General features: G+C 50.5%; 2 protein-coding genes across 3 annotated transcripts; both read right to left on the bottom strand.

Moving 5' to 3' along the window:
* Window positions 1-2,974: 2,974 nt before the first annotated feature.
* Window positions 2,975-7,594, bottom strand: SSTR3 (somatostatin receptor 3). Of its 2 annotated transcripts, none has more exons than XM_059472730.1 (2): window positions 7,467-7,594; window positions 2,975-4,430 (listed from the first exon to the last, which is right to left on the bottom strand). In XM_059472730.1, exon 2 carries the CDS (start codon window positions 4,368-4,370, stop codon window positions 3,165-3,167), a length of 1,206 nt encoding a protein of 401 aa, XP_059328713.1. In that variant the 5' UTR covers window positions 4,371-4,430; window positions 7,467-7,594; the 3' UTR covers window positions 2,975-3,164. The 2 variants fall into 2 exon arrangements, with proteins under 2 accessions (XP_059328713.1, XP_059328712.1); XM_059472729.1 differs by having other exon boundaries at window positions 7,296-7,519.
* Window positions 7,595-10,396: 2,802 nt separating this feature from the next.
* RAC2 (Rac family small GTPase 2) lies at window positions 10,397-19,266 on the bottom strand. Its single transcript, XM_059471916.1, has 7 exons — window positions 19,087-19,266; window positions 16,073-16,144; window positions 14,759-14,876; window positions 13,256-13,318; window positions 12,432-12,591; window positions 11,406-11,540; window positions 10,397-10,658 (listed from the first exon to the last, which is right to left on the bottom strand). Exons 1-6 carry the CDS (start codon window positions 19,119-19,121, stop codon window positions 11,410-11,412), a joined length of 579 nt encoding a protein of 192 aa, XP_059327899.1. The 5' UTR covers window positions 19,122-19,266; the 3' UTR covers window positions 10,397-10,658; window positions 11,406-11,409.
* Between the last annotated feature and the right edge of the window lie 704 nt (window positions 19,267-19,970).

The following is a 19,970-nucleotide window of genomic DNA, read 5'->3' as shown; positions in this document are numbered from 1 at the left end:
GTCCATCTATCTGACCATTTGGTCGTCAGATAGATTTTTAATCTTTCCACCGCTTGCTGCCCCTTATAGAGGCAGAAGCTTTGGCAGTCCATCCTTATTCTTCCAGGATTTCTTGGTCATGTTGCATCCAGTGGATGTTGTGGGAGCTCCCCAAGAAGCTAAGCCAGAGGCTTTTTTTAGTCCAACAAACTTTATCCCACGCCTGTGAATAGTTTGGCTGCTTTTCTGACTGGGGCCCGTGGTGTGGGAAGCTGATGCACGTATTGAAGGAGAAAAAGATGTAAAGACATAGCAGAAGATAGAAACTGGCTCCCAAGCTCTTTCTTTTCCCCATGAGCTGAGCCTGCACTCCTGGGAGTCTGACTGCTCGTGCTCAGGGGAGCGCTGTAAGGGCAGCTGAGCAGTTCCTGTGTGGTCTGGCAGGCAGCTCAGCTCCAGAGGCTGAGCCTGCAGGCATGGACAGCTTGGCACCACCATCCCAGGCTTAAAGAGGAAACATGAGGATATAGGATTTCAGGGAACAATCATTGTTGTGGAGGTGATGGCAGTACCAGTGGCTGAGAGCACAGCTGAATGTGTTTTGGTTGGTTGTGTCTGCAGTCCCTGCCTACCCTTCCTCTGCTCTCTCACCTGGCTAGGAGATGTCTGTTCATCTGACACCCTGTGACAGTCCTTTTCCAAAGTTGGGTGTCCTGCACTGCAGAACACAGTTCTGAGGCCTGCCAGGCCTTCTCACATTGCCTTTGCGTGACCTTGACTCTTGCTTCCTCATAAAGTGGTTCTGTTCCCATGATCCTCTGCTGCTGCAGCTTGTTCTACTTCCCAGTCCAGGACTTTTGGCTTCTGTCGCAGCACACCCAACCCCATGCCACCCCTTCCCTTCTCTTACCTCTTCTCAAGTGACCTGTGAGATATCTTTCCATTACCCAGCCATCTCCCATAATTGACCTTCCACAAGTGACCTCCTGCAAAATCTCCTGACCTCAGGGAAGTGTGTGTCCTTCTGGTGGGTCCCTCCTTCCCACGTCTCAAAATTGTTTTAGAGAAAACTGCCCAAAGGGCTGTGGTATGAGGGTCATTTCAGTGTCTGTAACTTAGCAACCACATTCATGGAGAAGTTCAAAGTAATTTTTACAGAGCTGCAGGAATGAAGCCAAAGTGGAGAGGGAGACCTTCATCCCACCCACCCTTGTACAGTGCTGCTCCTCTAGCCTGCACACTCAGATGGGCCCATCTACAACTTCCCTCCAACAAGCAGTGTGCAGGAACAAGCTCTCATCCAACTCCACAGCAGTACATTTGCTCTCCAGCTCTTATCCAAGCACTCACATCTGTACTTAAACATCCTGCAATTACATAAACACACTCCCTCACCTGTGTTTGTGTACACTTACACACATGCATGTCCCCTTAAGTACCCCTGCACACATGTGCACGCCCCCAGCAGATGAGCATCAGTGCCCAAGACTGGCACCAGCCTCCCACCAGCCCTGACTCCTTGGTCTCTGATACTCTTCAGCCAGCCCCCTACATATACAGTCCAGGGAACAAAGTTTTGCCTACAACTGCCTTTGTACACATGCACACATCATTTGTTCACCATTCTGGGCCAAATACTCTACCACTTCCTACAGGATAAATTGGTTCCTAGTATTGCCCCGACTCTTTACAACCACAGCTCTGACACACTGGAGATCCCCTGACCTCTGTCTGCTTCCTGCCCCCATCCTGTACTGAGAGCTGCCTTCACCTCCTGTGCCAGCCAAACATGACTCTGTACAGAGATTGACTCAGCTTAAAGACATTGTGTATTCTCAGGAGAGAAAATCTATAGCACTCCCTTCCCTAAACACATAGAATGATTTTGCCCACCTGGCCCTCCAAGTCCAAAGGCTTTTTCTTTATTTATAGTAAAGCTTAAGGAGAAGGAAAGAAATGCTGCCTCCAACTCATGTCTCATTGTCTTCTTCTCTACCCTTGTTACACCTCCCACCAGAGTGCAGAGGCACCAGGAGAACCCGGAGGAATGTGGGGTGTAGGAAAGAAATTATCAAACTTTTTGTCCTAGGTAAGTCTCGTCATCCTGCCCAGAGTCCATAAGAGCTCTGAAAAGAAAGAGGAGGTTTTGAGCAGTCAGTGGTCTCCAGCCAGACCACCACAGGCAGGAAATCTGTTCCCAATACTTTTTGAAGAACTAGAGAGGGCCAACCATGCATGCAACTAGCTAGTATATCTTTGCTACAGAGATTTCTCTTTCCTGTTCATCTTTTAAGGCAGACCGCTTCTCATGTTTATAAGTCGGTTGCCTACATGTGGTATATGCCATCTGGGGACTTCCTCAAGGTGCCACCATGAGATGGCAGCCTATGCCCTCCAAAGCTGGATCATCTAAGGGCAGATCATCACTCTAGGGCTGACCTTGCTTCTCTGTACTCTCAGTGCCCATCACCTCTTCAGCTCTCCCTAAATGCAGTCTGCTCTTTACCTGGTGTTGCCAGATGAAAAATCATTTGCTCCTGGTAGCGAACACGATGCTTATTCTTCAAAAGCCATGGCCTATGGAGCTGCACAATGTTTATTCTGTAGGAAGAAGAACTCAAAAGCAACCAGCCCAGTTGTGCCAACTTTTACCAGTTCACCAGGCAGTCAGGTATGACTTTGGGGTCACCAGCCATAGGGGACCACCAAGAGACTCCCAGGACAGAAGAATACATGTGTAAAGGAGAGGGAAAATACATTGATGGTTTTGGGGAAATAATTATCATATGTATGTTTATACTAGGAAAATTAATGAGCATGTATGTAAAATATAGTACATAAATGGGAGCTTTTTTGTACTCAGCATGCATGATATTTTGAAGGAGATATCCCCTCGTGCATCCAGCCAAATAAAGAATACCTGCTTCTGAACACTACATTAGTGTTAGGGAGGTTTTATTTTTTACCAATTTCTGGTAACACTGGTACCACACAAACCTCAGGTGTCTCTTCCAAGCCAAGAACAATGCCTTGTTTCTTCCACAAGATCATGGGGGCCTATTCATCTTTAAGGCTACTCTTGGACTTTATTATTCTCTTGTATCATCTCCCATTGCCTTTGAAAGCAGAGAAGGTGAAGGGGATCCCATGTCCTGATGTGTCTTTCCCCTGCACCACCCCTTTCATCATAAATAGCTGACATGCAACTTGCTGCTCTTTTCGCATCCCGCAGGCTCCTCGGGGAGTGGTTTTTGCTCATTGCTTTTTCCTTCCCCACTGCTTAGAGGGCGCTCCTGCCTGTTGTTTCCATTCCTGGTGATCTTGCTGATCTCACCCTCTTCCCTTTCGTCATCGATCTTCTCTGGGGGGCATGCTGGCACCTCCTGGCTCTGGACTCGGCGGGACGGCCTGAAGATGGCCCTGCGGAAGCCCTGCTTGAAGCGGTAGGAGAGGAAGCCATAGATGATGGGATTGGCGCAGCTGTTGGCATACGGCAGCACCACCACAAGGAAGTAGACTCCAAAGAGGGATGGCTCCTCTGGCAGCGGGCACACGACATTGATTATGTTGAGGACGTAGAAGGGAAGCCAGCAAAGGACGAAGACAGCCACCACAGTCACCACCATGCGGGTCACTCTGCGGTCTGAAAGCTTGTGCTTGGAGGACAGAGCCCTCACCCGCCTGCCGGAGGAGCGAACCTTCACTACAATCAGGAGATAGCAGAGACAAATCACCAGCAATGGTCCAAAGAAGCCCAGGGTGGCAGTGTAGACGATGAAGCCAGCTCTCCACACCGAGGCAGGCTCTGGCCACTGGATGTGGCATGTACTCATCCCTAAAGGGACATCTGAGAAGACAACCACAGGCAGCACCACTATGGAAGACAGCACCCACATGGTTACACTCACGGCCTTGGCCACCCGTGCTGTCCTCCATTTGGAGGACTTGCCGGGGTGGACCACAGCCAGGTAGCGGTCAACGCTCATCACCGTCAGGCAGAAGATGCTGGTGAACTGGTTGATGGCATCCACGGCCATCACCAGGCGGCACATGAAAGAACCAAATGGCCAGTAGGACAGGGCATTTTGTGCAGCCAGGAAGGGCAGGCCCAGCATGAAGAGCTCATCAGCCAGGGCCAGGTTCAAGATGTACACGTTGGTCACCGACTCGCTCACAGAGTGCCGTAGGACCACATAAATGACCAGGGAATTCCCAGCCAGCCCCACCACACAGACAATGAGGTAGACCACGGGGATGAGGACACTGCTGACAACTACACCAGGGCTGACAGTGGAGGAGCTGTTGGGGATAGTGAAGCCTGCCCAGCTACTGGAGGCATTCCCCTCCTCCAACACTGCTGGCGTGGGGAGGCTAAAAGCAGAAGTGTCCATAGCAGAGGCAGGGAAGAGGGCAGGGGCAGTGTCCTTGCAGGATCAGTTAGCAATCTGGAGCTGAAGGGAAGAGAAAAACAACGATTGATACTGGGGATATGACAGCTGAACAAGCCAAAGGTAAAATCATCACGTTAACTGTGTGTTAGGTATAGGCACGGGAAATCAAGGGGAGTTTGTGGATGCTAGGGGATGCTGGAAAATCTAGGACAATATCAAACCCATCTAGGCCTGCAAGGCACAGTGCACATGGAGGGACAAACGGGGACATGGCTCAATGTGAGCCTCTCCTCTAGCAAAAGATCCTCTGGAGAAAGAACAACAGACTAGCAAAAGGACAGGGAAAGTTTTCATTTTCTGCTAATGGATCCAATACTGAGGACACGGTCACAGGGGCCTGGTTCTCATTTATGAGTGGCAGGTGCTTTACAAACAAAAGAGGGAAAAACATCCATTGACAAAGTGCCTTTCCAACTCTGACTTTCCTATTCTCTGAGTATTTATTCTCCTGCTTGCTGAAGCTCTTTTTGGACTGGCCAGGTTTTGTTAGCCTCGCAGGAGAAGGAAAAGCACTTTCAATCCAAGCAGAGAGGCTTAGCTCAGCACCTGAGCTGAAGGGCAGCTGGTTTGTGTTATGCCAGTTTGAGAGTAAAAGAAAGATAATTTTGGGTACACCAAGAGGGATCAGTCCAGGTCCCCCTTGTGTCTTTTTCTTCTGTTCTCCCTGCCATTCTCTCCCTCTCCTTCAGCACGCTGCAACACACTGCTAATGGCAGAGGCTTTGCCTGCCCCACCTGTTTGCAGCACCAAAGCAGCATCCCAGCCTCTCTAAGCTGAGGAGCCCAGTTGTGTGTCACGCGAGGGTTTGGCATGGAAACAGCACTCGGCTCACTCAGAGACAGCCTTGAGCAAACAAGCTTTCCATCCACCACCAGCTCGCTGCTGACACTGGAGAGGAGCTGCAGGGAGAGAAGGGACAGTTAAGGGATGGATGTGCATTTTGTCAAGGCTCCATATGTGAAACATAGAGCCCAGCACATACTGTGGACCAGAGACACCCTGGAAACCTAATGCAGGGGAGATTTGTGTTTCTTTCAGGATTTCTCCAGCTCTGGAAAAATTTCTGGGGGTGTGGACAGGGTTATCCCCCTGAATTAGGTCCTTGGAAGGGAAGATGACTTGGTGGAAGTGAATGGGGACATTGAGGCTCACCTTTTCACATCTCAACAAATCTCTTAGGGCTCTGAAGCTTCTTCTCTATTGAAATTAAAACTGGGGATATCAAAGGAAAGGACTCCCAACCTTAACTACTTTCAGGAGGCCAGAGACACTCCAGAGAATTTTCTTGCAGATGTGATTTTCTGTAGCACCACAACTTTCTTCACAAATGTCTAATATTACAATATTTGGGGTTTTTTTGTTTGGTTGGGTTTTTGTTACTTGCTTGTTTGTTTGTTTGTTTGTTTGTTTTGTAGATGCCATTCCAAGTTCTGGAAACCCTAGGGGAGACCTGAGCTTTAGGATTCCTTGGCTACCAGACAGGCAAACCCAATAGACCCCACAGATGTATTAAATTTTACACTGAAGGAACATCATCTGAGAGGCCCCATAAAAACACAATTGAGCAACTATATCTTAAGGCCATTTCTACCAGCTATTGTATAAATATTTCCTGCTTTAGAGCATTTGAGCTTTGAAGGACTGGGATTGTTTAGATTTTTTTAAATTTCCAGGTGCCTTGGGCTGTGACACACTGTCCTGACGGAAGCCCATCTCACGGGGTCCTGCAGTCCCACACATCATGAGTGGCTGCACTGAATGAGCCGAGTAGGACGTGATTTGAAATTATAAGTTAAAGGATGTTTCCTCTGATATTTTTTCCAATTCTGTTCTAGTGACACAAATCACTTGTTGGAAAAAACAGGAGGACAATGGCTGCTCTAGGGACAAAGATCCCCACAAAAAGTGGCAGAAGCCAGAATAGTATGTTCATAAAAGGATGATCCTCTAAAAGATGATCACATAGACAGGAATCTCTTTGCACATTCCTCCTGCATGCAAAGGAGTTCAAAGAAGAAAAAGGCCAAACATTTGGAGCCCTACAAATACCAAATATGGCTGGAGATACTCCTGGGGAGCTGTAAAGCCTTGGAGAAGTGTCTGGGGTCCAGACCTCAAAGCCAGCTGTTCAGGATGTTGTTTAACAACACAATAAATCCAGCTTCAGGGTAGCTTCAGAAGCCCTATCAAAAATGCTAAGATATGCAACAAAAACAATGGATTTCCTATAAACTCATTTTCCTGCTCAGGCAGCTGCAGGGGAGAAACTTGATCTTTAAGCAGGTGCAGTCTGTTGCTGCCATTCTAACTTTGTCAAGTACCATGGACCAGCTCAAATGCCATGTCACACATTTTGGCTAGTTTGGCAGGAAAAACACTGGGCACCAGTGCTCCATCTAGTCTGGGTCCACTCTGCTGGTGGCTTTGGCAGCACATGCATAGGCAGGAGTTGGTGAGGAACACTGGCCTCAGAGTGACAGTGTGCTGGCATCCTCTTGGATCTGCTTCTGATGTGCACAGCACCTGTTGCAAGAGGCTTGGGATCCTCTAACAGGTGCTGCCAGGATATGCCTGGTTCATGCAGCTGGAGAGCAGGAAGAAGGCAGAGAGGTAGCAGGAGATGGGAAATTGGCACTACTTCTTTCCTTAGGTTGAAAAAGATAAGTATATATATATATGTTTCTGCATTGAATAAGAGGAGGAGGTGGATGCTGAAAGCTGAGCCTAGTGCTGGTAACAAGCCATGAATAGCAGCTGGGAGGGACAACACAGCCAAATAACCTGCACCACCTCTCTTGACCCCCTCCCCTCCTGTCCCCCCGGTTTCCCACGGCCCCGCTCCAGCTCAGGACTCTCCTGTCTCACCTCGGGGCTGAGCTCTCTCCTAAGGACCAGACTGGACTGGCAGAGTTGGAGGGCCGAGAGCGAGGGGTGGTCGGCAGGTTTTCTTCTCTGGAACTGCAGACTTAACTTCTGCGTGGACTCATGCCCGCGGGAGACATCCGGGAAGAGCGGCCAGACCCGCCGGGTACTTACATGTCGTCGGGATGCACATTTTCCTCCGCTTCCCCGGGAGAATCCGTGTCATGCTTTTCCCCTTCCCCTTTCTCAAGCGCGACCGAGCAAAGCGCTCCCGTGGGGAGCGAGCCCCGCCGGGCGCTGCCGGAGGCTCGAGTCCCTCTGGCCGGGCTTGCCCATCGCCCCCGCCGTGCCCGGCGCGGGAGGGGGTGCGGGATGGCGGCCCCTCAGCCCCGCGGCCCCGCGTCCGTGCCCCGCGCAGCCCCCGCCATCCGCGGGCTCGGGCAGAGGGAGCCAATGGGTGCCACGCACGGAAACACCGGCAGGAGAAGGAGGCGAAGCAGGGGATGGACGGCAGGGCAGGAGAACAAAGATGAGCGGGGGGAGATACCGGGATGGAGAATAAAAGCGGGAGAGGGAGGCGCAAGGAGATGGGCAGAGGGATGAGGGGAGCGCAGAAGAGGGGAGGATGAAGGAATGAGGAGTGCTGTAAAAGCTGAGGACAGTGGGGGGAAGAGGGAGAGGAGGAAAAGAGGGATTCAGAGAGCAGCGATGTAGTGGGAGAGGGGCACGCAGGAGGGGGCGACTCGGCTCGGCTCTCCTAGGGGCACCCTGGAGACGGGTCCCTGTTCCAAAGGTCTTGCAGGCAGGACTGGTGCTGCTCGGAGCTGCAGGCACACAGCAAATCCTTCTGTCTGGCAGGGTGCTCAGAAATTGGGCAGATGTTGAGCACACAGACCCTTCTCCCTTCTGTTCTGCCCTGTGAGCACCTCCAGATGGATGGAGATGAGGGCAGATGGGCTGATAGGGGACTGTCTCTTTCAACTCCTTCCCCTTCCCTGGCTCCACACATGATCTCTTGTCTTTTGCACCTCCATTGGGAAAATGTTCTAGTTTACCAGCCCCAAACTTTCCTACCAAATTTAATCTCTGCTGGAAGGCACAGACCCAGAAGAAATGGATCTAAGAAAGAAATTAATCTTTGTGAGAGCAGTTGTCCCATGAAGGATTTTCCATCCCATTCCCTGCACAAAGGGCTTCCCTGTCATTCTCACCCCCTTTCCTGCCCTGCAGCTGACATCAGTGACTCCTTGTACTGTGCATCACCTGTTCTTGACATTTGGCACTGCTGTTGTGAGCATTTGAGCCCCTAGGGTAAATTCCAGCTTTAACAAAAGAAAGCAGTATCTCTTCCAGCACAACACAGCCAGGGTCTGGCATCCAAACCTACTTGGGCAACTTTATACGCAGCCAGTGCTGCTCAAAGGTGAGCTGATGAAGGCAGTACAGAACTGCAAAGCGGCCAGGCCTCTTTAGGCCAGAACTTGGCCACAATGCTGTCTGGAGACACAGAAGAGAGAGGAATCCTCATTGGGAAAGGAATGGCATGGGTAGCACCCAGAGGTTTTCTTTGCCATGGCAGGGCAGCTGTCTGTAGCACCATGCAGAAGCCCCCAAGCTCCTCTGTTAGAAGAAACAGCTATGAAACAGCAGAGTTCTACACAGTCCTGCTAACCTTGCATAAACACAGTCATAGCATCACAAATTCCAGGTCTTCAGATCACTCCCTGAATGCTCTAAGGTGTCCCATTCTCTGCCTCAGCTCCAGTGGGGGGCTGTGCAAACTGCTTAAATTGTGTTGGGAGGAGGGCTCGGCCTGTGCACCTCCCCAGGTAGGCAGATACATGAATTTTGTTTCACACACATCACATGCATTGCTGTATGTTACAGGGGGTGGGGCAGACTGAAAAGGCAAAAGCCAAGGCTTGAAAACTGGAGAGAAGTAATAAACCACTGGGAATATATTGCCTTGAGTCATGCTTAGGATGCTTAAAGGAGGTTAGACACAATTTCCAAGTACTTTGTGTCCCTCACCCTTTCACAGGTATATGCCCATGCCAGAGGCTTCATTTTTACTCTTCTGGACTTACACTGACATAATTTGTATTACCTTTGGGTGGGGCCTGGGAAATTCATCCAACAGCCCATGTGCAGTGCAGATATTTGTGGAACTCCCTGCCACAGGGTGCCTGCCAAGGGTTGCTCTGAACTTTATCAGTAGGAAATGTGTCACATCACTGAATTAACTGCCTCATTCAGATCTGACTGTGAGTTGGAATTGCAGAAATCTCCCTGGCAGCAGGGTACCTCAGGAGCTTCCCTGTGTCTGGGTGCACCTGGCATCACCAATGCTCCTCCTCGGTGCAGGAAGCAGCCTTTGAAGTTCAGAAGTGTTGCTGCATCCAGGAGCAGTAAACTGGCTCACCTCCACAGATTCTCTGTGCCCTCCTAGGACTGCAGGATTTTGCAGTGCCAATCATCACACCCTGAGCCCTCCCCTCTCCTGCAAGTAGTGGCAGTAGCAGCCACCCTGTAACACTTCCTCTGGAGTCCCTGCAATGCATCAGGAAAGCAGGTGCTCACAGCTGCCAGATCCATGGTACCGCTGGGACCACTCTCTTCAGCTTAATTTTAGTGTCTTGGAGGCAATTTGTCTGGGCTGGTGACTCATTCCTCCCTTTTAATTTTTTCCCTGCCCTCCCCCTTCCTATTCTCACTCTGCCTGTGTCTGGCAGTGTGAGAGAGCGCCAGAGCTTAGAAGGATTAATGCAGCAATGTTTTGGTGAAAAGATGTCCCCAGCAACTGCAGGGGCAGTCCCCAGGGAGAGGAGTCTGCGTCCAGGTGTCCCCTCCCGAGGCCTGCATCCCATCCTGTGTGTGGCACAGAGGGGAGACAACTTTTCCTTTCAACGCATGGATATCGAGAAGAGGAAAGGCAAAAGGAATGCGGGGGGCTCAGGTGAGAACTCAGCACCTTTGCAATCATCCTCCAGCCCCCAGGCTCCCCGTGGGGCTGCCAGAGGAGGGGCACAGCTCCAGCCCCGCCGCCCCACTGCTCACGGCTCAGGGCTGGGTCCCCCGAGGTGCGACACATCAAGGACATGACACAAATGTACAGTCTGTTTATTACATCTTATTCACTACATTGCAACCTTAGGGGCCCGGAAGGAAGGGAAGGGACAGCTGGGCAGGTGAGGCAAGAGCGGGGCCGTTGTGTGAACGTCAAACCAGTGCTACAGACCCACAGCAGTCTTTCAAGCCGGCAGAAGGAAAAAGAAGGAAAAACCCCAAGGTGCTGAGCTCTGGGCTGCTGGAGCCATCACTCTCCTGTGTGCTGGGCAGCTCCTGGTATCAGGATGAGACCGGGATCTATAGCCAAAAACATGACAGATCTCATAATACCAGCTCAACTATTTTCCTGCTTTCCTTCCCTCTGCTCTGGTGATGGTGGCAGTATGAAGGGACAGGGTCCAAACTAGCAGGCTCTCACTCTTCTCTGTTATCAGGCTCTGACCAGCTTTGACTCTTGTCCTGAGGCCTCTCTCCTCCCTCTGCTGCTCTGTACTGAAGTGGAGGCAGGTCGAGACAACATGAGGAGTAAAGGACTCCTGTAGGAGAAGTTGCCACTTGCCAATGAGCAACACAAAAAACCACTTGAGGTGAGCAGGGCTTGGTAAGAGGAAGGGCCACTGGAAACTGCTATGAATAATGAACAACTTTTTCTTTTCCTTTTTTTTTTTTTTTTCTACAGGCAAAGGCTATGGCCTCATAGGTCTCAGGGCAGGTCATCCCCAGGGCAGCCTGTATGTAGTTCCCTCTGCAGCAGAAGCCGACAGACAGTTCTTCTCTGTAAGGGCACATGTGGAAAATTCTACGCTGCCCCACATCAAGAGATGGGAACAAACTTGCCCACAGTCAAGCAGAAAGGAGGGGGAAGTTCATCCTGGGTGCATCATACCACGTTCTGTCCTTTCCCCAAGCAAGATCAGCTTCTCCCTCTCTCTCCTTGAAGGTGACCCATTCCAACAGCCTCACCAGGAACAGAGTGGCCCCGACTGGGTTCAGGAGCAGGAAAGCACCACTGGTGTCCCTCCCAGAGATCCCTGTCAGACTTACTTGCTCAGAGGAGGCTGCATGCCCGTTTCTTTGTCCGGGTGGGTTGCGGGCACAGGACTGCTCGGATGGCCTCGTCAAACACCGTCTTGAGGCCTCGCTGCGTCAAAGCCGAGCACTCGAGGTATTTCACAGAGTCTGTTGGGAGGAAAGCAGCTGTTGCACTGGGGGGGAAGGCAGCTGGGGTAGGCAGTGGGGATACCCAGGTTTCTGCTCCTTACACTAGAAAGCCCAGCACCTGGCTCCTGCCCAAGCTGAATAAACACATCTCAGGTGATCAAAGACATTACACATTGTCAGGACACATTTCACTCACTCAGACAGTCTTGATTTCAGGGCAAAGCTTGCCGGCTGCACTAGACCTAGATTTGCCTACTGGCTACCCATGTAGCCAGAGCACAGCCATTTTGTGAGTCTGATCGTGTCATCCTGGCCAGATGCTCCCTGTCCTGAGCTCCTTCTTGGAAACTCCCTCAAGCTGTGTTTCTCACCCTCTCTCCCATTTCTGTGTGCCACAGATGAGAAGAGCTGGATGGTGGGGTGAGACACCCATACCTGGGATTGCATGTATAAGCCCCTAGCAGACAGAAGCAGAGACAGGAAACTACAGTTGCAGTTCTTCCTGAGAGAGGTTAAAAACCTCTCTTCTGCCTCTCCGGATAGGGAGGAGTGGCCTCTACCCACTGTGCAGCTGTGGCTTGCACAGAAAAAATACTGTCCCAGATAGAAGTAAGCGGAGTAAAAGGGGAGGAGAATGTGAAAGTGTGTGGTTATGTGTTTATGTGGAGGATGGTGGCCAGAGAAAGGCAGAAAATAGAGAGCTGAGGGGTTGAGCCTTCCTCAAGAAGCAGATCTCCTTCCTGAGTCTCCTGAAGTGCATTTTGTCCCATGACCCTGGATGTGTCTCCTTGTGTCCCCCAGAGACACCACTGTGCAATACCACTACAAAAGCCTCGTTAAATTGAGGTGAAGCCCTTTTTTTCTGCCTCTCTCCTTTCAGTAGGTCCAAGATGACTCCCAAACACCTACCTATTTCCTTGGCCAGAGCAAGACCCTGAGGATATGTTATGGGGGATAGCTTCTTCTCCTTCAGCTTCTCAATGGTGTCCTTGTCATCGCGGAGATCCAGCTTTGTGCCCACGAGGATGATGGGGGTGCTTGGGCAGTGGTGCCGCACCTCGGGGAACCACTAGCAAGGCAGCAAAATTCCAAAGGGGTGAGAACAGGTCACACGTATGGGCATGCACATGGGAAACAAAGAGGCACTCCTGAAAAATGTCAGCTAACAGACTGTCCTTTCTCACATCCATTGTTAGCACTATAGCCTGGCCCAGGCCAACTCCTGTTGCTGGGTCCCCAGGCAAAATCTCTGACAGGGAGCTCAAATTTTGTTATGCAAAAGCACCAGCTGTTCTCAGCCCTCAACCCTCCCATGCAGGGAAGAGCATTAAAGTGGTAGGAAGGACATACTTTTGTTCTCTGCTCACCAATCTCTCCCTTTTTTCCTCACTTCCCATCTAAAAGCTGTGGGTACCTGCTTTTATACCCTATGGACCAGTCCTGTGTGTCTGTGCTTTGACAGTCCTGGCTGAAAGATGCCACCAGAATATAAGTCTATGATCTGACAACACAATAGCCCAGCAAGATTAATACTAGCCCATTGGTAGAGTTGTCTGCCTTCTTTAAATGAATCAGAAAATGCATCTGAAGGAGGTTTCTGACTAACAGAAAAGAGGTATGACTTCTTGAACCTAGATGTCCTACTGGTAGTCCCCACCCATAATCACTGTTCTTGCAAGACCACCACCACCATCACGTCCCTCAGCCCCTGGTGGCCCAGGAGAGGGTCTCACCTTAGCACGGACGTTTTCGTAGGATGCTGGGCTGACAAGGGAGAAGCAGATCAGGAAGACATCCTGCAGGCACACAACCATGGTGCAGAGTTAGGATGGGAGCATGGGACAGCATGATGAAGCAGGAAGGAGCAGGCAGGGGAGGGAAGGTCTGTATGGGCAGCACCCTCCCTCTGCAGCAGAGGGCTGTGCTTGTGAAAGCTCTCTATAATATAAAAGTCCTGACTGCTGCTTCTTGCCTCCAGTGGAGAGAAGGATCTCTGCTCCCCTGAGTCATGGTAACCATAGCCACCATTATCAGAAGAGCCAAATGGTCAGCTCTGAGGACGGGGTTTTTGTGGTTGGCACACTCATCCTCATGGGAAACGGCCTGACAGCATCCTGCTCATTTCTCACGGAACACCAGAGGGCTTTCAGGCCAAAGTAATTTTGCCTAAAGTTGAGACAGACCTAGTTCCAGCCTAAAAAGTACAAACATAGGAATCAGAGGAGGCAATTTTAGGTTTCCAGGTAAGCAATTCTCCTGGGCATGGTAGAATTCAGACTTCCTTTAAAACCAAAGCAAACCAAACAAAACCAAAACCATACCAGCTCATCAAGGTTGTAACTATTTCATCCAGCTTCACCTAGCTGGAGCAGTGGTGCCAGATCCAGCCTATCCACTTCCATACTTCTATGCTATCAGAGACAAAAACCTTGGAGAAACATTCCTCCACCTATCCTTAAGATATGTCCCAGGGTGGATGCAAGCATGCTGTTGAGAAATAGACCTACTTGCACTGACTGCAGGCAAAACCATCTTATACCAGTTGTCTGATTCTTAGGTGGCTGAACCTAGCTCAAACAAATAATTTCTAATTAATTCCTAACCTTTTTGACTGCAGTGGCAACCTTCAGACTAATGTCTGATGCAGCAAGGTCTTTTTGAGCTTGCCAAAGCACTGCTCAAAACAACATTCTCCAGAGAAGGTGATCCTCAAATCCTGAAATCACTCTGTCACTGTGGTGAAAGACTGGTGAACACAGTATCTGAGGCACCCATTTGTTCTGCTAGAGGCAGCAGATCAAACACATGCCCACAAATCATATCTCTTTTAAAAGGCAGAAGTCAGGAGAGTGGGGTTCACAGAAATGTGACAAGCTCCTGCCTCAGCTCTTAAATTCCATGAACCATCTTAACTTTAAAAAGAGAAGGTTTTTTCCAGAGCTGTGTAAGGCATCTGTCTCACACAAAGTCAGTGTCAGCTGGGCTCAAGAGTGTCTTTGAATGTCTCATTTTCTTGCTCAGTTACAGGAGTTTAGATAAAGGCTCCAAAATATCCTTAAGGTATCTTTCAACTTTTGGTTTCAAGGCAGTTGTATATCAACAGAGATATTCTCATAAAAGGCCAGAGAGAGGCAGTAACAACCCTACCACTGTTCCGTGGCACATGTTGAGTTTTGCAGTGAGGGATGGAGATATACTGAGGGAGGGAGGGAGGAGGGGCATGGAGTGTGACCCACCGTCTGCGGGTAAGAGAGTGGCCTCAGCCTGTCATAATCCTCTTGTCCAGCAGTATCCCACAGTCCCAGATTTACAGGCTTGCTGTCAACCATCACGTTGGCAGAATAGTTATCAAATCTGAAATTCAGAGACATAGGCCATGGCTCAAACAAGAGAAGAGGGAGCCCTTCCAGTAGTGTAGGTGGGGTTCATTCACTATGTGCACCCAGGAGCAAAGGCTGGTGATTGTTCTTCTCAGCTCAGCTCAGCTGGGTGACACTGCTTTCATGTTAACCTCCACTTTATGGAATTCCCCCTCATCAACCTCCTCCCCATCATTCAGCTGTCCTGGACAGGTGCCTGGGTGCAGCTACACCTTTGATACCTTGCATGCAAATTCACAAATCGTTTTCTTTTCCCATTTTTTTCCCCAATATCCTTCCCACAACTGTCCCTGCTGTAGAGCCAAGCCCCTGTTTTTCTTCTATGTTCTAAAACCTAGTTTTATTCTTAGAAGTGAAGAAGAATCCATGTCTCTGTAGTTTGCTGCGCTCCTCAGCAGCCCTGCTGGAACTGGGAACAATGTGTCCCATCACCCTTTGACAAGCGAGCTTGAAATATTTTAGAACAACTGTCAGGATTGCATGCTTAGGAGTAAAGTCTTGGTAGGAAAAAAAAGGATAACAAAGCAACAGAGAAGTTCCTGCCCTTATCCTAGAAAATTTTACTTCCTGGTCCTTTTGGTACTTTTTTTCCCAGATTAAGGGAAACCAGTGATAGGGAGGAACCAACACAAAGGTCTTTTGAACGTGTTCATGGCATCTGCACGTTAGAAGGGACATGATTTAGTAGAGGGCTTGGCAGGGCTTGGCTAGAGATTGCACCTAATGATCTCAGAGGCCTTTTCCAACCAATGCTGTGATTCTGCTCCATGCAGAACCTATGACTGCTCCAATGACAGCAAGTGCTTTGGACAGGGAAGGAAGTGGGGTCTCATGTCCACCCACCTGCCTTCTCCTGGGTCTGGCCAAGCTGTTGTAGCCTAGTGCCTGTTTGTTTTGGCCAGCAGGATCACATATGATACTTGTAAACTTAGCAAGCAGACAGACCTTGAGTTGGCCGGAGTCTCCCAAATATCCCATTTATACCAGGGTTTTATAAGGTTGCTTCTTGTGAAAGGTGACATCCAAAGTTAGAGAGACCTTCACCAGATTTCCTCTGCTTGGCATGGAGATTGTGACCCATGGAATGCACAACAAGGGGTAACTGAGCCCCTTCACATCCTGCTTTTCATGTCTCCCACCCACTCCAGGACCTGTTTATGAATTACTCACACAGTGGGGATGTATTCTCCTGGGAAGGCATTGGTGGTATAGCTGATAAGGAGACAGGTTTTTCCCACAGCCCTGGAAGAGAAAGAAAACAATGGCAGGAATTCATGGAAGTGTAGGCATCCTTGCTAGGCTTGGAGATGGAGACAGGGCAATCGTTCCACACCTCTAACCTCTCCAGAGACCCCTGGAAACAGAAACACATTCACAGGGCTAGACAGTGCACAACCACAGGTTAGAAACCTGGCAGGAAGAAAGACAGGGTGTCACTCAGAAATGTTTGTTGTCTTTGAGCATGAAGGCTTGTTTTATGGTCTAGTACAGAGATGACTCTAAGATGGAGGTGGGACCCCATTCTGCAGGGCAGGCTCACAGCCAGGACAGGTGCATTGGCTTGGTGTGCCATGACAAAACTGCCCTGCAGCTCCAGCCCTCGAGTACAGGTGTTCCTGCCTGCTTTTCAGCTGCTGTGGCGAGGGACTGGTAGCAACTTTTACTGACTTGCCCAGTCTTTCCCACCTGCAGTAAGCTGCAGCAACACCTGCACAGAGAGCTGTAAGGAGCCAGAAAGGTGCCTGCCCCCATGGCTGATGGAGGCTGCCGGTGATGTTTCTGAGCTGGAACCTTGTGCTTCCCCTCCCCTGAGCCTCCCCCACAGCCTTCTGCAGCAGGGTGGAGTGCAAGGCAGCAGCACAGTCCAGACTGGGTGAGAGCATTGGTGGGATAAGGAGCAATAAGGCTATCATGTGGGGAAAGGTGTTGTGGGCAAGCTGAAGCCTGTGGTGAGGGAATGAAGTGCAGAGAAATTGGAAGAAAATAAAGCAGCCAAGACAAGTGTTAGAAAGAAAATCCTTCTCCTGCTGGGATGCTGTTTCTCAGGTTTGTGTGGCCTAGGAAAGCTTGGCCTTGTTTCAGTTACAAACACAGGAAATGGAGGTGGTGACAGCAACCTCCCCCAACTAGCACAGCCCAGAAGGAGGGAGAGGTCTTTCCTGGGCAAAGGTTGGAATTCTGCTGCTGGGGACTCTCAGACCATTTCACTGTACCTGCAAAGTCCCCAGCCACAGGGCTGCAGTTCTGCCTTTTTGTGTGTCCTTGATAGGCACCCTGGTCACAAGGCACCTGCCTCTGTCACTGGACTGCGGGGCAGCTGAGGAGGAAGATGAATTTTCGGCATGCTCTAACATTTGTTTCTTTCTCCTGTCACCCCCCTTTCTTAGATCCTCCTCTCTCAGTCCTGCTCTTTCCCCAGGTGGCTTGCTTCCTTCTTTTCATGGAGTTATGGAGGGAGGTGAAGCTCTGTAGGAAATGCCTCAGGAGATCTGTGGGCCTGCCAGTGGATCAGTCAAGGATGAGGGGGAGGTTCTGAACTGGTGTGGCTGAACAGAGAGCTGTGCAAAGGGTCAGTGAAGGGGAGAAGATTACAACACTGTGGGGAGGTTAGTGGCATCTGCAGGCTCTTGTCATTGAACCCAGGGCATGTTGAGAGGTCAGTGATGTGTGATGGAGAGGATATGGGGGGAGAACAGCTATGGGAGAATACGGGAGTTGAGTGATAGGAGAAGGTCCTGTGGTTGTTCGGGTTGAGCCAAGAGGGTGACAATGCTGGCATGCCAGGAGGGACGTAAGGGGTGGTGAAGCAAGAGCTCAGAGCAATGGGGGCTGTGTTGCAAGATGGTGAGAGGTACACTGAGGTGCAGTGTGCAGAGAAGCAAAATGACAAGACAGGAGACATTTAAGACAGGTTGAAAGCAGGATTGTTACTGATAACAACAGCCTACTATTGGTAACACAGGGCATGTGGTGGGGTTAACCATGATGTGAGGGGATGCTGCCTTGAGGGAAGGCTGCAGAGCTGGTGCTGTGTGTGAGGGACAAACTGGGGGCTGGGGAGATGGATAACAGATAAAAATGCCCAGTGAAGTTGTTAATCCAGCTCCAATTTAAAGCCTTCAGGGGGCCTTTCTTAGAGGTTATGTATTTTATTTGGGGCTTTGTCTTTCCTCATCCCTTCTCCCCGCCCCCTTGCCCCAGCCCCTGAGAACATGTCTGACATGTATGTGTGCAGACATCTTCTTTCCCAGGCGAGGTCTAAAGGAGGAAGTGACTGTGGGGACCAGCACTGCTGCAAATGTCTCTTCATCTGCTACCTTACAGCTGCCCCAGAGACGTCTGGCCAGCTTCTAGGTGGAAAGGAATTAAGCTATTCCATTCCAAGCACAGGCTCTCCTCCTTCCCTCCCTTGCATTTACTCATCCCACAGGGCAAGAAGAAGCTCTGTCCACTGTATCCTTCCTGCCCCAGGCAGTGATGACTGCTTAATTCATTGACAGCTTGGATCAGGCCATTTCCAGGCATCAGGGGACACGGGCAGAGAAGCCACCATGTTGTGAAGGCAAGGATTTGTTAGCTCCCACTCCCAAAGTGGCCTATATGTGTGTCTGTCTCAGCGGAAAGACCTTCTTCTCCTTGTGCCCATAGAGGGCCCTTGCCAGCAGTCTCCAGCACGCCCCAGTACAGGGCTAACCTGCTGAGAAAAGCTGAATAGGGAGATCCTGAGAGACATCTAGCCAGGACCAGAGTGCCATGCCCTCTCCCAGTCATTCTCAGTGAGCACACAGCTTTCGAAGAGCCATTCACCTGCAGGAGAGCACTTGCACCTAACGAGTTTTAAATCTTAATGGGTTTTAAATCTACCTCCTGCCTACAAGTTGAATCTGGCAGGAGCACCATCACCTCCTGTGCATGGGACAGACCTGCTCTGTTTCCCATGGATGCAGATGGAAATGCAGACACACGATCAGCATTCCGTGCAGATGCCCTGCGAAATGCCCTCTTCCACGCTCTCCCAGAGGAATGTGCCTTGCCCCGGGGAGGGAGGAAAAGCATGTCTGCAGTAGCAGCAAGGCAGCGGGAGGTCAGAAGCCAAGCGGGGCAGTTTCACCAAGCATCCCCCACTCTCCGTGCCCGGTCAGGGGCTGTCCCGCCCCGCTCCCCCGCAAACCCCGGGTACGTACCCGTCTCCCACCACCACACACTTGATGGCTTGCATGGCTCCGGACCCGTGGCGAGGACGGTGCCCGAGGCAAAGGGAAGTCAGGCCAAGGCAAACAGCAGGGAGGGATGGGCAAATGTGGGTATCAAGAGCAGGTTGCAAGGAGGAAGGAAGTGGAAGAGGGAACTTCTCTCGGCGATCACCCTCGGGTCCCTCCGCCCCTCACCGCAGCCGCAGCGCTGTGGCAGAGGCCGCTGGCTGAAGGCGGAGCCGCTCTGACTCCTTGGTTGGGATGACAATTGCTGTAATATTTCTCGTTGTCCCTGCCTGTCTCACCCACTCCCTTCCCACCTCATCCCAATGAACAGCGGGGGCACCAAACTGCTTTTCCAGGGCAGCTGGACAAGGGTTGGAAGCGGGGTGAGAACGTGGAAAGGTGGGGTTTCTCCTGCCTCCGTTATCCTCCAAACTTTGGAGGAGGTGTTAGCAGGGAAGGGAATCTGAAGTAGGAGCACTAGGGTGATGAGGGGTAATGAAGGTTTTTCAGGTCTTCCCAATGCCCCCAAGTGTCAAGGGTGAAACATCACAAGGAACAATACTGCGGAGGCTGAACAAGGAAGTCGTGCAGCCTCTAGAAAGCAGCTGCGACCCAATGGCTGCTCTGTTCCTCTTCTACTGTGGGGATAAGCTATTGCTGCACTTACTTACCTGCCCAGACTACTAGTACATCCTTCTCTTCCTCAAGGTGAACAACCCCAACTCTCTCAGGCAGTCCTCATTGTCCTCAGAAAATAAAAGATTTTTATAACTAAGCATTGAGAAGAAGACAGCAATCACCCTAAGAAAGAAGAGACAAGAGCAGAATGATCCCAGGAAGCTCTACTCCTTTCTTTATTGAAATGAGGA

This window comes from Ammospiza nelsoni, chromosome 5 (assembly GCF_027579445.1).
Source record: "Ammospiza nelsoni isolate bAmmNel1 chromosome 5, bAmmNel1.pri, whole genome shotgun sequence".
Taxonomy (NCBI): Eukaryota; Metazoa; Chordata; class Aves; order Passeriformes; family Passerellidae; genus Ammospiza; species Ammospiza nelsoni.
Note: the sequence above shows the minus strand (reverse complement) of the source record. Positions and strands in the feature narration are given on the sequence as shown.

What these genes read in the sequence shown, in the direction of transcription:
- SSTR3 (XM_059472730.1), bottom strand. Translation starts at nt 4,370, where the DNA reads ATGGACACTTCTGCTTTTAGCCTCCCCACGCCAGCAGTGTTGGAGGAG.
- RAC2 (XM_059471916.1), bottom strand. Translation starts at nt 19,121, where the DNA reads ATGCAAGCCATCAAGTGTGTGGTGGTGGGAGACGG. An exon ending in CACTCTCTTACCCGCAGACG is followed by an intron (nt 13,319 to 14,758) that starts GTGGGTCACACT and finishes GTGTGCCTGCAG; the next exon opens with GATGTCTTCCTGATCTGCTT. An exon ending in TGCTCTGGCCAAGGAAATAG is followed by an intron (nt 11,541 to 12,431) that starts GTAGGTGTTTGG and finishes TCCTCCCAACAG; the next exon opens with ACTCTGTGAAATACCTCGAG.